This window comes from Haemorhous mexicanus, chromosome 2 (genome assembly GCF_027477595.1).
Source record: "Haemorhous mexicanus isolate bHaeMex1 chromosome 2, bHaeMex1.pri, whole genome shotgun sequence".
Classification (NCBI taxonomy): Eukaryota; Metazoa; Chordata; class Aves; order Passeriformes; family Fringillidae; genus Haemorhous; species Haemorhous mexicanus.
In genome coordinates this window covers 46,223,628-46,239,783 of record NC_082342.1, presented here as the reverse complement: position 1 = coordinate 46,239,783, position 16,156 = coordinate 46,223,628, and the positions used below count along the sequence as shown (strand labels likewise).

General features: G+C 39.3%; 1 protein-coding gene across 3 annotated transcripts in view; it reads right to left on the bottom strand.

Annotated features, from left to right (window-relative positions):
* Nucleotides 1–16,156, bottom strand: part of GRIA4 (glutamate ionotropic receptor AMPA type subunit 4) — a 215,986-nt gene that overhangs the window by 140,639 nt on the left and 59,191 nt on the right. For all 3 annotated transcript variants that reach the window (XM_059838631.1, XM_059838630.1, XM_059838632.1), the window contains exon 3: nt 2,648–2,887. In XM_059838631.1, the coding sequence (XP_059694614.1) occupies nt 2,648–2,887 (240 nt within the window). The remainder of the gene's footprint in view (nt 1–2,647; nt 2,888–16,156) is intronic.

Genomic DNA, 16,156 nt, shown 5'->3' with positions numbered 1-16,156 from the left:
CCTAGTATCTTCATTCTGTCCCAGGACAGTGATTTCCCAGACTGTGAGTTTGCCAGAACATCAGAAAGGGAGATTTAACATAATAGCTGAAACCACCACCTCATCATAGTTTGTGTGGTCCACAACTGCTACAGGGTCTAACCCCAAGTGTGGTAGGTGGGAATGACTTAGAGAGGTGTAACCAAAGTACATTCCTGGCCTAAACTGAAATGTTAACATAGGCGGCTGCAGCATTAAAGACTGGGGTTCTGGAGGGAGCTTGGGGGCTGTCAAAGAGATGAATGGAATGATACAATAGAGAAACCTTCCTTGATAAAAGGATTTAATTGTTCAACCCCCAAGAGTCAGCAGCAACTGAGTCACACCAAACAGAACCAAGAAGCAAGCAGGACAGAATGGCTCAAAAGCAGGTCTGAAAGCAGCATTCGTTTGTCCACCACTGCTGCTGAAGTGTGTTTTGTCATTCTATCTTTTGTGAAGTACTTCTGCCTTTTAAAATATAACAGCTGCTAAATACTGCCTTCTTCACAGATGGCTACTGTGTCAGGCTGGAATTTAGGCTTACTGCTTACCTTCCCCGTAAGAGCTTATTCATAGCTTCTCACTTAAGCTGCAAAGATCAACTTGCAAGCCCAACAACAAAATTCTGAGGGGGCTCCCCTTCCTTCAATTTGCTTCAGTGGGGCTGCTCAGAGAAACAGGGAGACATCTGGCACGTAAAGGAAGGATCTCTGACAAAAATCTGGACAAGTTTAATCTCTGGCGTCACTGACAGAGAGTCTGTGACTTAACATTAATGAGTTTTTTTCTTTCTACATTTATTCTGACAGTAAGGTGATGCTTACTTTTTTTGATAACATACCTGAGGTCCGCACTGAAATTTTGTCTTGTGCAAACGTGGTGAAAATTTGTCCAACAATTATGTATCTTTACACTACTCTTAATACCAAAAGATACATTGGATCTTATTTTCTCCCGCATGAAACTGCATCACAAGACCTATTCAGAATCTGAGAGACTACCCAATGCAGCATCCCTGAAACCAAGCTGGAGAATGTCACATCTTTATCAAAGATGTGCTGATGAGTTCAGAGTGGCAGAGTTCAGTGCCATAAGAATTAATTATTAACCATGCTGCTATAGACTCTGTTCTGAAACTGTCCTTGGTGTGATATCACCTGCTTAAAAATGATGTCTCAATCTAATTAAGTGTGTGAATTTAGATGAGAAAGGTAACTACAGGTTGTGCACTTCTTTCCTTATTACTCTGTTGAATTTGTAAGACCACATCTAATTATGTACTTGTTTTCTTGTAATCCATAACTATATGTTGAGTAGAAATACTTCAAAATTCTGCTGTATTTTTCTCTTTCCCATTACTTAATACATTCTATAACACTTCCCAGAACTTCCTCTATGGGTCCAGCAAGCATTAAAAAAATATTTAGTAAAAAAACCCCAAACAATTATGAAACAATAAAAATTCTTTCATTTTCTTCTATTATTAATTTTGATTCAAATTCAGGTATTTAGGCAGCACATCAAGGTAAAAACTCACTAAAATGTAGTGCTTGTATATAGGAGAAAATTCTATAGCCATAATCAAGTAATTAAACAGATTTAGTTAGGTCTGTGTAATTCCCTATTTCTTCTGTAGAGTAATTATACTGGAATGAAGCCACTTTAATTCTGGAATAGACTGTCCACATGGGGAACTATATTGAAACAGCTGCAGTAAAATAATTATTTGACTACAGCTATGCTGTTCGCTCCCCGCTGAAAGCAAGGCACCAACATAAAAACCTTGCCTCTTTTGCAGAAACTCAGTAATGCTGGCTCAGTCCTCTTTCACCAACAAAGACTTTGCCAGCAGAATGAACACACAACTCAGAGAACAGCTTTCACCTCTCAGTTCCTCACTGAGAGGTGACATACAGTGATGCACTTACAGTTTTGTATCACCTAAACAGTTCTGAGATGCATTGGGATGTGGAATGGAGACTGTGGATAGAAAATACACCTCTTTCTGAAATTAACTATGTATTTTGTCAAAGTGTAGTCCATCACAGAGGTAACCCCAGCTGAAAGGAGCAGAAGATGGGCTACGGCAGCACTCCCTCCCTCTGCCTGTGGATACCTTGGGCCTTGCAAGCATTGCCTCTGACCTCCACTACTCTGGCACAGCCTGAGGGCAGAGCTTTACTCTGCCTTGACCTTCCAAAGCTTGGAAGTCCCACAGGCTTGCTCTCATCTCAGCTTACAGCAGTGCAGATGTAGAAAAGAGGCTGTTCCTCTCTACCTCTCTGTACTGCTGTCACTTACGAAGTGAACTGAAGAGAGACTAGAGCTGTAACATTCCGCTTATTGAACTGTAGTTTTGTTTCACTACCATTGGTTTAAAGATTTTAGTATTCTAGTCTTAAAGCAAAGGCTTTGGCTGGTCGATTACATCCTACGTGAATCCAATACCCAATTTCTGCAGACTAAGGAGTTCTTCCTTCAGCCACAGAGCTACTCAGTTAGAGGTATTTCACCTCAAAGGCCCTCTAAACTTTGGCTCCCCAAGCTCTCAATGGGACATAAAAGTTCACAGCCCTTGCAAAAGTGATTTGAACGGTGCAGATAAGAAAGCTGGCTCCCAGCTTACCTCGATCCGTGTCGTAGAGGAAAACGAAGCGGTTCCATTCGTAATGATCCAGCAAGCTCAGGAGGGCTCCCCGCAGGGACGGCCGCAGCTGCAGCACGAACTGGCTCTCGCCCTCCGTGGGGAAACTCGGTGTGATCAGGGAGATGTGCAAGGCGCTGCAGAATGAGGTCAAGGTATGTACTGATCTCTTATCATATAGTCCAAAAATGGCAAAAACTCCTCTAGAATACTGGGAGCAAACTGAAAGAGACAAGCAAGCAAACAAAGAGAGTTTAAGTAGTGACAAAATCTGGAAACATAGCCTTGCACATTTCAACATCCTCAAATTTCTAATTTGAAGGTTTGCAATTCTGCCTTTACATTTACATTCAACTTTCATGTGTTTTATTTGGAAACCAATAAATAAATAGTTAAATAACATTTTGTGACTTTCTGATCCTATTCATAGAACACTAAAGTATCCATAGTCGTTTTACTCTAAAATAAAATGTAAAATAAATAACACGTGTTTTTGCATACCTGTGAAAAAAATCAACATATACTGTTTTAGCTACAGCTCTGCATAGTATCAGGCATTGAGCATTTCCATTACCTTGAACTGAAAAATGTTCACATTCTAAAATGTGAAAATTATCAAAAAATGTTACTGACCTTGTAAGTGAAATTTGGACATTTTGAATTGTAACAATGTAGAACCTTTGTTCCCTTTTAAACAGGAAGCCCTTGTGGTACATTAAAACACTTCTAGAGACACTGAGTAAAACCTACCTCATGAATAATCTCCTTGACTTTAAGAGGGCAGTTTAAGTAAAACGTAGTAAGTCAATGTGATTTGACTTTTGCCCCAGCCCTTTTATTTCTAGTCTGTGCTACCTGGAAACCAGAAAACAAATGACCTAAATATATATTCTGAGTTTTGATTTGCTCTTGGACTCATTTAAGACATAGGGAGAGACTTCTATTGATTTCATCACACTGGGTAAGGACTTCACTGATCTCTGCACAGAAAAGCAAGCATATGGGTATTTTCTTGAGCATCTACTGCATTCCTATCAATTCATAAGGAGTCTAATGAAAAACATCCCATTTTTTGGAAGTACAAACCAAGTTATTAAAAACTGTGTGATCATTAATAGTGTTACTTCTCCCAGACACAGAGAAAATGGAGAAAGGAATAGTCAGTTAGGGGATCATCATATTTTTTATGCTTTCCTCTCACTGTTTTCCATGCTCTCCTGTTCCAGATACTCACTTCTCAGGTCCTTTCTTACACGCTGCCTAAACATGGGAAAACTTAAGGCACCCTCCCACGAGTCAGGAGTTCACAGTCATTCTGCATGTGCAGCACACTCAGGGAACAATGTATACCCTTACCAAATTCAAACCACTTCAGCTTTAATTTTTTCATATTACACTTATTGCATAAAGAGCTGAAAATAAAAACTGTGCATTTTTCTCCTAAGACTCGGGTGATTTACCCAGTTCTGATGCCAGAACTAGAGTAAGGAGGTTGAGGGCAGTATTGTGATTTTATGTTCTCCTCCACTGTTATGGCTCCCATCCTAATGATTTTTAAAGTCAGATTTTATATCAATAAAGCTTTTTCAAAAGCTTTCTTCCTTCAGTTCACCTTCCATAAGTTCACTTTCAATATACACATCTCGTACAAACCTTCTTAGTATTTTCTTTGCTGGACCACACAAAACATGTTCCCACAGACACCTCAAATGATTGGCTTGTCATTCCACTAGTCATCACAGGGAGCATTGCTCTCTGCTTTCCCAGCTCCATCTCACCTGGCTTGAACACAGATGAGTGACATGTTGAGAATTTCAGTTAAAGGTTTCCTGCCTTTTTTTGGACATTATTTCCCCATCTCGACCATACAATATCTTTTCTGACATATCCTGAGATAACACTGTGCTTTTCTAAAATCTGAACCTCAGGGATGGCTGACGATCATGTTGGGATCAAAAGTCTGCTCCTTCTTCCTTCTGGGCCATTTGCAAATGATGAGTTCCTGCTTATAGCAGAGTGTTTTCATTAGTCAATGTTATTTGTTTTCCATCATATATCCATCATATTTGTTTTCCAACATATTTCTGAACTCCTTTAAAATGATTTACTTGTCTGCTTACAGTCTTAGTCTGCTCTGCTTAATGCACTTATCTGCCTCTCCAGCAAATTCCATCATGGTACCCTGACTTTTTATCTCTGTGTCTACCGAAAAATTAAACAGTTAAGATCTTTGTCCTGGAATTGCTCTTCTCCAGTCTGGTACCTCCTCTTCTACCAAAATTTGTTGCCACCTACTCCACAGTTTCATGCTTGCCTTTTGACTCTGTTTGTCTCCATTTCCAGAAATCACTTCTCTTAAGACCATGTCTATTTTATTACATTCTCTTGGAAGATAGAGATCAATCCTATACTGTCTACCTTAGTAACTTCTGGTTGCATTTTAGGCCATTTTCAATCTATATCCGTATTTTAAAGCTTTCTTTCCATCAAAATCTGTTCTATAACTTCACTGATCATACACATTACAGCTCTAGTAAGAGGCACTTGTTATTGCATCTGCCCTTCAGTAAACCAGTTCTTGAAGAACCAGGGAAGAAAGATGAGACTTCTCTGTTCCCATTAGTCATCACACCTCTTTTAAGATCAACATTCTTCTTGAGTGAAAATCAATGTGAAATATCTATTAGCTTTAAATCTCCAACTAGATTTTCCTGCTTTTCTGTTACATCACCAATATAGAACAGCTTTGCTTTCTTTCCTATTTCCTGTATTTTTATTAAAATATGTAAACAAACTTCTACTGTTGTTTTAGTGTCCTTTAAAAGTTTCATTTTTCAGTGGAAGCTCTAACTAAAGTTTTCATTTCTGCAGCAAATATCCTTTATATCTCCTTTTTTTTAAACATAGTCTTTCTTATTAATAACCCTTTCCAAACACTTGTTTCTTGTATCTTCCTTCTATAATCATCCATTCAGTCCCATCCTGTACATTACTTTACTCTGCAAAGGGATTTCATCATGTTTTACAAGGATTTCTGTGAAAAAATGGCAGGCCTTCTCTATTTTTAAACACAGTTAAATTAACTTTGACAACTGAAATAACTGAACACAACCCTCATGTAAGAGGTAAACTTTACATGTTTCTTGTTTAAACAAAATCCTTCCTAAGGCTCCTTGCTGTTGTACTTCTCTGCAGTTTTACAGGGGGACAAAGTACTTTTTGTAACACATGGTCCTTACAGTAGGAATCCACATGATGAAAAATTCAAGAAATCAATGACAAGCTGTGAAATGGTACACTTAGTGGAGTTAAAGCTCAAATTCATTCTCAGGATGGAGAAAAAAATTCAAACTTGAAATTTCATTTAATAACATAATATGACCCTGAAGTACTTATAACTTAGAGTAACAGAATAATAATTCTTCATGTTCAAAGCAAACTATCCTTGCCCTAGTCTTAATCCAAATATGATATAACTATCTGAATGCCATTAATGTCCTGAAACAGCCAATCCAAGAAAACTTGTGCTATTATACTTGAGATCAAGACTGGAAAATAACTGAAGAGTGTCCTTCTTTGCTCCTTGATAAGAAAAAATGCTAAGATGAGGGTTATGAGACTTTTTTCTTACTCAGTACAAAACCCTCAGAAAGGAAAAATGCCTGTGACACTATGGAGTTGAAGCTTCAACATATGCAGAGATGCTGCAACACTCCTGAATCAATTTTACAGTAATCAGCAGCGACCACAAAATCAGCAAAGCCATGAGTATTTGCATTCCAACTCACCACCGTTCTCAGAAAATGCCTCCCGGCAAACATGACTACCTGAATTTGCCAATTCTTTTTCCAGTTCTCTTACACTTCCAAAGGCATTTTAGTTTTTAAAAATTAACTAAATTATGCTTGGTAAAACAGTTGCATACTAGCATTCTAAGAAAATTTTTTTCAAGACTTTTTCCCCCATAAATACAAGGCAGTGACAAATACACTCTTATGAGCATACTTTGAAAAATACTGAACAATAATTTGTCTTCAAAACAGATACCTCTTCACAGCTGACAACTTACTATCTGTATTACACATACCATTCTCTCCTGCAGATTTTGCAATGCCACTGGTCTCACCAAAGATGAGATGAATGTGGAGGTGAAACTCATTGAATCACAGCATGGTTTGGGTTGAAAGAGACATTACAGATCATTAGTTCCAATATTCTCTGTCATGGGCACCTGCCACTAGATCAGGTTGCTTAGGGCCCTATTCCTCCTGGTCTTAAACTTCTCCAGGGATGGGAAGCCCACAAACTCTTTGGGTAAACTTTTCCAGCGCCTCACCACTGTCACAGTGAAGAATTTCTTCCTAATATCTAATCTAAACCAACTCTCTTAAAGTTTAATGCCATTCCCCCCTGTCCTGTTACTACGTGCCCTTGTAAACAGACTCTCTCCATCTATCTTGTAGGCTCCCTTCAGGTACTGGAAGGTTGCAATTATGCCTCCCTGGAGCCTTCTCTTCTTCAGACTGAAACCCGGTTCTCTCAGTCTGTCTCCACAGGAATGGTGCTCCAGCCCTGGGAACAAGTGTCCCACCTCTGGACTGGCTCCAACTGGCTCCTTGTTGTGCTGGGACCCCAGAGCTGATGCAGCCCTGCAGGTGGGGTCTGAGCAGGGCAGAACAGAGGGGCAGAATCCTCACCCTGTCCCCGCTGCCCATGCTGCCTTGGATTCAGCCCAGGACACGTTTTGCTTTCTGGGCTGTGAGCACGCATTTCTGAGACATGCTGGGCTTCTCATCCACCAACACCTCCAAGGCTTTCCCCCAGGGCTAGTCTTGATCCTTTCTCCACCCAGCCTATTCCCCTTGGAACAGACTCCAGAGAAAACATTGCATTGCACCTTAAATCACCAAGATAGCATTGTTGCAGTAGCTGTAATAGGAATTAGATGTGTTCTATTCTAGCTGATTGTACTACATGATAGTACAATCACTTTAAAATAATGGGCACCTCACAGGATCTTCATATAAGAAATGACATCATAATGCCAAAATGGCAAAAAAACTGCAGATACTGAAGGGTTTACTGAGACACACGGAAAAGTCACATGATCTTCTTTCTCTGTAAGGGAAATACTTTCCAAAGTTCCTGTTATAGCTCTAAAGTCCCTCACTTAAAACACAAATCTTATCTTGAAAAACAAAAATTAAAAAATTCCAACAAGTTCTTATTCCCAAGTTATGACCATATAGTTTACATCCTCTAAACAATACATTTACAGAGAATAAGTAGGGTGCAGCTGGTCTGCCAACAATGTTAGTTTTGCTCAGCAGCAAACAGGCACCAGGTATAGGAACCATGTATGTAGGAACCTGGAAGACCTGCAGCCTAACACTAAAGTAATATGATAGAACCTTCATCAGTCATGATTCACTGACCCTGAGTGTTCCAGGACACAGGTTCTGGAATGAGCATTAGAAAATGCTTTCCCCTACATTTTCAACACTTGAGTGGGAAGTCCTGGCACGGTTAGCTATTACAGATATGTTGACAGACACACTGATCTGTCATAAAAACACAAAGTGTGGAACCGCAAAAATTGAAAGACTCAAGACTAATTTACATTGTGGAAGCTTTCAGATATGAGGACAGTCTTTCATTGCTGTCTCTTGCCTTCCTCCTATGCTTTGGACATCCAAACAGGGCTTAGGGATAGTGATTGGTCAGTGAAAAGTTGTGCCCAACTCTCCTTCCTCCTCAGACTGCTCCCCTAATCCAGCACTGGATCTCCCCAGGAGATACTGTCCTTTGCAAATTTCTCCAGCACGGCCCTTGGCCATGGGCTGCAGATCTTCAAGAACTGCTACATTGTAGGCACTCTGCAAGAATTGTCCCCCACAGGCCACAATTCCTGTCAGTAAACCTGCTCCAGAGTGGGCTCCTCTCCCCACTGGGCCACAGCTCCTGCCAGGAGCCAGCTCCACTGTGGACTCTCCACGGGCTGCAGCTTCATTCAGGGCACTTCCACCTGCTGGCATGGGATCCTCCACAGGCTGCAGGGGGATCTCTGCATCCCTGTGGATCTCCACAGGCTGCAGGGGCACAGCTGCCTCACCATGGTCTGTGCACCATGGGCTGCAGGGGAATCTCAGCTCTGGCACCTGGAGCACCTCCTGCCCCTCGTTCTGCGCTGACCTGGGGCTCTGCAGAGCTGTTCCTCTCACGTATTCTCACTCCTCTCTCTCACTGCTCCTATGCAGTGTTTTTCATCCTTTACTGAATGTTTTATCACAGAGGTACCACAGCATCACTGACAAGCCCAGCTGGCTGAAAACTGTCTGACATAGGAGTGGCCCCTGGCATCTTCTTGCAGAGGCTGTCCCTCCATTCCCTCCCCCCAGCCAAAGAAGGGCAGGCACTGATCTCTGCTCTGTGGTGCCCAGTGACAGAACCGGATGGAATGGTCTGAAGTTGTGTCAGGAGAGGTCTAGGATGGGTATTAGAAAAAGGTTCTTCACTTGAAGGGTGGTTGGGCTCTGGAACAGGCTCCCCAGGGAAGTGGTCATAGCAGCAAGCCTAAGAAAAGTTCAAGGAGCACTTGGACAATGTTCTCAGGCACATGGTGTGACCCTCAAGGACGGTCTTGTGCAGAGCCAGGAGATGGTCTTGATTGTCTTTGAGGGTCACTTCCCACATAGCTTATTCTATGCTTCTTTGATCTGGTAAACTCCAGAGAGCAACACATTTAAAAAGCTTATTTAGAGAGTCATGCTTCCTTGTGTTACCATAAAAGCACATGAAAACTTTAATTTGAGGTGTGCCTGCAATGCTATCTTCATGTCCATGTCTTCATGGGTCACAGTCATACACACTGTTTTGTTCAGCTGCTGTGCACCTGCCAGCACTGATGTAAAAAACACTGTGCAAATTTTTCCGACCTGAAGAACTCCTTTCTAGAGGAACAGCCTACCCATATGGAGATGCAAGCTCTACATGTGAGATTAAGTACAGAAGGGAGAATCACTTAATCTAAACATGAACCACCTCCACAGGTCAAATGATTTATAAACTTATGTTTGTAAGAACTGTGACATTGGAGATGAGATTAAGCAGTACTTCTAAAATAGCTTTGAGATTTGGCGTTTCCTGTTAAGATGTCCAATGAGCCTTCTGTTAATTTTGCACAGATCAAACCAACAGTCTCTTTCTCCTCTCTGCTCTCTGATCCACCTCCTTCTGATCACTCCACTGACCTCCCCCTCCTGGAAGATGACACAGGGCTAGTTAGAGCTCTGGAACTAAAAGACAAATTATCTAAATTCATCCCTCTGTATTTTTAAGCTACCTTGCACCCAAATCCAGGACAGATTTGAAACACATATGCTCTTCCTCAGTTGGGTTTGAGATTGCTGATTTAATACTAAATTATGCTCTTGCATTAAGAAAAATTCCCAACACTGAGACAAACCTAATGATCTGAACTAAATCACAGATATAAGATGACAGACAGGATTATAAAAAAGAAAGCAGTGTTACATAAAGTGGTAGATGAAAAACATTATAGATGTATTAGGACCAGTTTACTGCTATCTTAAAAATTGTCTGGAGTAGAAAAGGATACCTCTAAATACAGTTATCCAAAATAAGACAAAAGGGAAACAAGGGGTTTTAATAAATTATGTAGTTAATACATCCAACAACATCCAACAAAACCCTATTCGTGCTCTATTTATAGACCCTGCACCCTCTAAATCACCATCTACCTTTGCCTTTTGATCACAAACTCCTTCAAGCAAATTAATTATCTTGCATTTAGGACGCATACATCACATGTCAGATAGCAACATATCTGAAGTGTTATAACCAGAAATAATATCGCAGCATTTAACCAAATAATAATAATATTTGGTTAAATAATATCACACTTTAACAAAAAACAGCTTATTGCTCTAAAATTTAACACCGTGTTAGTGGTTGAGGTGAACAAAAAGAGACTACATTATGATCTTTCCAGCTTTAAAAAAACCCCAAAAAACAAACAAACAAAAAAAAAAACCAATGAATCACAAGTATTACTCTCTTCAGTGTTTATTCCTCTCAAACATTTGTCCTCCTATAATAAGACATTGCATAATGAGAAGTCTGGCATGCTGGGTACTGAATCTCTGAAACTAAATTCATTCCCTGGAGCAAGTCACTTTGCATTCTCACGTCTCAGTTTTCAAGGTTTAAACTGTCTGTTCTATGGAGGACTATTAGCACTTGACAGGAAGGCCAGTCTCCTATTAGGTATCTGTAAAAAGCTTAGCACAATGGTCCATCTGTCTCAATGTGGCTTCTGAGTGCTACCCCAATGTGTATGAATGTTACACCTAGTGGGCCTGTCTCTTGCAGTTCCACAGTAAATTCTGAAACCCTAAAACTACGTAAGCCTTTGTCCTAAACGTCATTGTGTTTGGCTGCATGCATAAGATGAAGCACTTACTAAAAAGTGTGCAGGAGTTTTTAACTGGAGTTCAACACCAGATCAAACAAACACAGAAAATTCATGAGTGTTTTCTACTCACAGCAGTGAATTCCTTCTAGTACTCTCTTCTAAGCAACTAACTAGCTCATTTAAAAATACTCTCCTAAGTACAATGAAAGCCTTGGTTTAATGTGGTAGATCAAATGGTAGTTTGGGAAATGCAATTCTGTTTGTTCAGCTGCAGATGTCAGAGCATATTGCAAAACAAGATACAAACTTACTACATTTTTTAATTAATTGCCACATTACAGAAATAACTTTTGTGCATTGTCTCTAAAAGACTATTTCTGCTCAAAGACAATTCCTGAAACAATATCAGAAAGTGATAGAGCATTTCTTGCCTGTTGAATGGAAAATGGAATTGAATGAGCTTAACTAACAAGCACAGTATTTTCTTCTTTTAAAATAAATTTAAACTTTGTAAAATAGTATGCTGTGTACAATGTCTTATACCAGATCACTAAGCTATAGAACTTTAACTTTAAAAGGTTATCCTGAGAGATGCCCAATAAAAGACCATTGAGACCAGGCAAGACTGGCTTGTACGTCCAACTGCTGAACTCTTCTCCATGCTTCAGATGGAGGCAAGATTTTCTCTCCACAAATTAATACATTGATTAAAGTTTCCTCTAAGCCAATTGCAGAAGCTGTGAAACAAGCATGTGTGTCTTTGTATGTATAGGGGCACATGGGGAGTGGAGGAGTCTGTCTCACCTGGTTCTTACCACCCAAAAGTGGGTTTAATTTGGGGGCTTTTTTTTTTACTTGTCTCTAAAATTAAAAAAAAAAAAAAATTCAAAGATAGATCTTAAAATGGGTGATAAATTGTATGTACCAATTTATCTACTAGAGGTATCTTTCTCTTTTTAACTGCAAAATTAAATGACACAATGTAGATAGATAGATTAAAAACTGTTCACACAATGTCACTTTAGGAAAAATACCTCTGTATTTTTAATTCCTTTTCCATCCCTAGATTCAATGTGATTTGGAGCTACCCTTCTCTGAGGCTCATCTTATATGACTGACAAAGTACCCTTGCAGCCAGGGACTACAGGTATTTCTCACACAGAGATCATGCATCTCTATTTTCTTTAAAAGAACTCACAACCCCTATTTCTTGATAATGAACACAAAGTAGCTTGGCCATTTATAAATTTCTGAGAGCAAAACTGCTTTAATCTTTAAATACCTCCATCTGAAAATTTGGACAACACTAAAGTATTTTACTTTCATTAATATATAATTCCACATAATTTAAATCCAACTGAATGTTTTTTACAGAACAAGAAAAAAAATTCCACTGGGTTTATTTACAAAATTTCCTTTTCCTCTGTGCCTTGGCTAATTTCTTTGATAGAAAGCCCCTCATGAATTTCACATTTGCTGAACACTAACAAATCTTTTCTCATTTTTAAAAGCCCTTTACAGCTCTACAATAAATCATCCAGTCTTTGTGCCTTTGTCCTCCTGTCCTGTGCACTCCATGGATCTGATATTTATAGCTGCCTGGCAATGCACATACACGTGCGTATCCCTAACTCTGCCAAAACTTTCTTTTTGAAAGCTCCCCCATAGAGAATCCACATGCAGCATTTACCTTTCATAGTCACATGAATGAGAATCCACATTGGTACAGAAGTTCTTTTTTGGCTGTTTTTAAAAGCTGATAAAAATACCAGTAACATGTGAGAGTTCCAGGCTTTTCAGAACTACAGAAGTTTTTTAAAAAGTTTAATGTGATAGGAAGCTCCGGTGGCACTGGCAGGTTTTCTCAAGGACAAATTCTCTACAGCCGTCTTTTAATTTTTTTTCTGCTTCAGGATAAAAGCTTAGAGAGGCATAACAGATTGCATGGAAATTAGATTGGACTACAGTGAAAAACTGGTTTATGGAATCAATCGTAAAATTCCCAGTTGCTTAACTGAGGTGAACATTTCGCCTCTGATACTCCTGGTGGTTAGAGATCTTCTTGCAAAATCCTATCACCTTTTCAGTTTGCCAGCTGAGGGAAAACTCATCCTCATTAAATGAATATCGAGAGAAATCGTGTTTGATAACTTATCTAGATTCCCTGTGTGATTAAACATTTTTTTCTTCTCTGATCAAACATTTTCTTTCTTTCTTGGATTGATTCATTTTCTTCAAGACATATTACTTCTTTCAGTTCAAATTTGAACTTCATCCAAACATTTCTTTGTAGAGAAAACAAATTACTTTGCAGCTTGTAATATTTTAGAAAAATATTACGAAAATCTAATATTTTATAAAACCTTGCCCCATATCCTATTTTAATGAAATGGAGCAAATAAAAATACAAATTTTGTTTTAAAAAGTAATCTTTTGATGGCCCTCTTCTCTACAATGATAGCTTTTTATTTTTAATTATTATTTATCTTGAAAAGGTAAAAAACCCCCATATTTTAAAAGAAATTTTTCTTTCCAGAAGAAAAAGAGCTGAAAAAACATATCAGTTTAATCAGTTTTAAATAGGAGGGTAGCTTATGAAGCATGCAGTTAATTACATAAAAATAGCTTTTTATTCATAGCTATGCAATCACAGGTTTTTCTTACACATAAGAAATATTTGCAGTTTACAGAAAAAAATAGCTACAATTTTTTTCTTCATTTTGGAGAAACACATGTTAATTCTGAAGTACTCCTGCCAGCAAAACTGCTATTGACAGGAATCAAGTGTATTTCATTTGAGATGTGAGGTGAAGACATACAACTTGGCTCTTAACCTAAATTGTTTTGATGAAGCCTTTGACATAATTTGTATCTCAAATAGTGTGCTCAGTTCTGGATCCCTCACTACAGACTACAGGAAAGACACTGAGGGGCTGGAGCGTGTCCAGGGAAGAGTCTGGAGCGCAAGTCCTGTGAGGAGCAGCTGAGGGAGCTGGGGGTGTTCAGCCTGGAGAAAAGGAGGCTCAGGGGGGAACCTCATCACTCTCTGCCACTGCCTGAGAGGAGCGTGCAGCCAGGTGGGGCTCAGCCTCTTCTGCCAGGTAGCAACTCCATTTCCAAGAGGAAATGGAAAGTTGTGCCAGGAGAGGTTAAGACTGGAGATTAGAAAAATTTCTTCACTAAAAAGAGGGTCAAGCATTGGAACAGGCTGCCCACAACGTGGGTAAATCACCAAATCTGGAAGTGTTCAGAAAAGATGCAGATGTGGCACTTTTGGGACATGTTTTAGGGGTGGACATGGCATGTTATGTTTACATCTGGACTCAGTGATCTTAGAAGTCTTTTTCCAACCCATATGATTCTATAATTCCATAAAACAGGGGGCATGGGGGGGGAGGGCTCCAGTGTTATCCATCATCTTCTAATGAGAGCACATGCCAGAGCATCCTACATCATAGCCTGCATTTCCTCTTGAAAGCACGTTTTCCTAATGTACTGGTTTTCATTTCTCCTCAGAGAAGGTTAGACTTCTGGTCTTAGAGGTCTTTCCCAGCTTTAACGATTCTGTGATTTTGTAACTCACATTTGGAACTAATGTTGCTTCTTTATGTCAAACCTTGTGTTCTAATTTTACTGAACTGAAAAAAAAAAATCAGCTCTGCTTTAATTTGAGGAAGCTCAAGAACAGCATTTTTTGAAGTATTGGGGAAGCTTGGTACAACACTTCCATGTGACTTTAAAAGGGGACTGGACGTTTAACTGCTCCCTCTGGCTTAGGAAATATCTCCCCAGATCACTGAAAAATTTGACAAAGGAAGATATAGAAGACAGGTAATCATGAAAGATGTAACTAACTTGGTCCAGCATGAGGATTCATTCCAGAATATTTTCGTTTAAACTTGACCAAAGATGCTATTTTTTTGTCTGGTTTGTAGTTTTATATTAAGAAATTAAGTCTGTCCTTAGGGGAGTGATGTAATTTGATCCATCACTAGAACTCTATTGCTTTTTGTTGGTGAGTCTGTTGCTCAAATTCTTATCCTCCCACCTTAATCTTCCCGCCACTGCAGTTTGTCTCCTGAAGTGCAATGATCTCTGTCCAGTCCAGGCTTTTGAATGCGTTGGCCCAGATGGGGCTGAGGTTCTACTTTCTCTCCTCAGTAACTGATTTCACATCACCAGGAGTTCCCTCACGAGCAACTTAAATCATTGCTGACTTTGACTCATGCTATTGTGCAAAGACATGATCTTAAATAATTTCTCTCACTTTGCTGTTTACTATTTAGAATGAGTGAAGCCATGGATTCCTTTTGGCCTCAATAAGATTAACAGCCATCATCACATGATGTTGATTAAATAACATTAAATAAAACACTGCTTCCTTGGCCACCCTCAGATCTGAGTAACTTTTAAAGATCCAGAAAATGTGGTTTTTAATTTCTGAAAACAATTTTCATGTTAAGAGGATAAGTGTGATGAAAATTTTACCTGTTTTTTTTCCCAAATTTCTCATGGGTTAATAACCACTAGTATGTAATTTCACACACCTTAACTTGAAAAACAAAAGCATTTTCAGTAATTTTTTAGTCCTCATAACCAGGATTTACATTAAAAAAGTTTCTGAATGCTCTTGAAAAAATCTGTTTATCTTTCTCTTACTTCCTTCCTCTTGATGGTGTAGGAAGCACCACTTGAAACCTGTGTTACTGTTGGATAAATGGAACGTGCTATCTCACCATGACATTACATATAACTTGATCAGAGAGACAGAACTTCAGAGGATCTAGAAAAACTCTACTGCCGCCTTCTGGAGCCTGTGACTAGATATTGGCAGGACAGCAGCTGTTGACAAAGTGCACAAGGCTCTTCTGAAGCTATTCCCCAGTCAAGGAGGATCTTCTGAGTTCTCATTTTAGGGATGAAGATATATCAAGTGCCAATTGCTTATTAGGCCACCCACATTTGAGGACCTTTTACTTACAGCGAGCAAGGGACTTCCAGGCTCCCATAAGTTTGATTCTGTGATGGTGCAAGTGTGCTCTGAAGAGTAAGTAAAT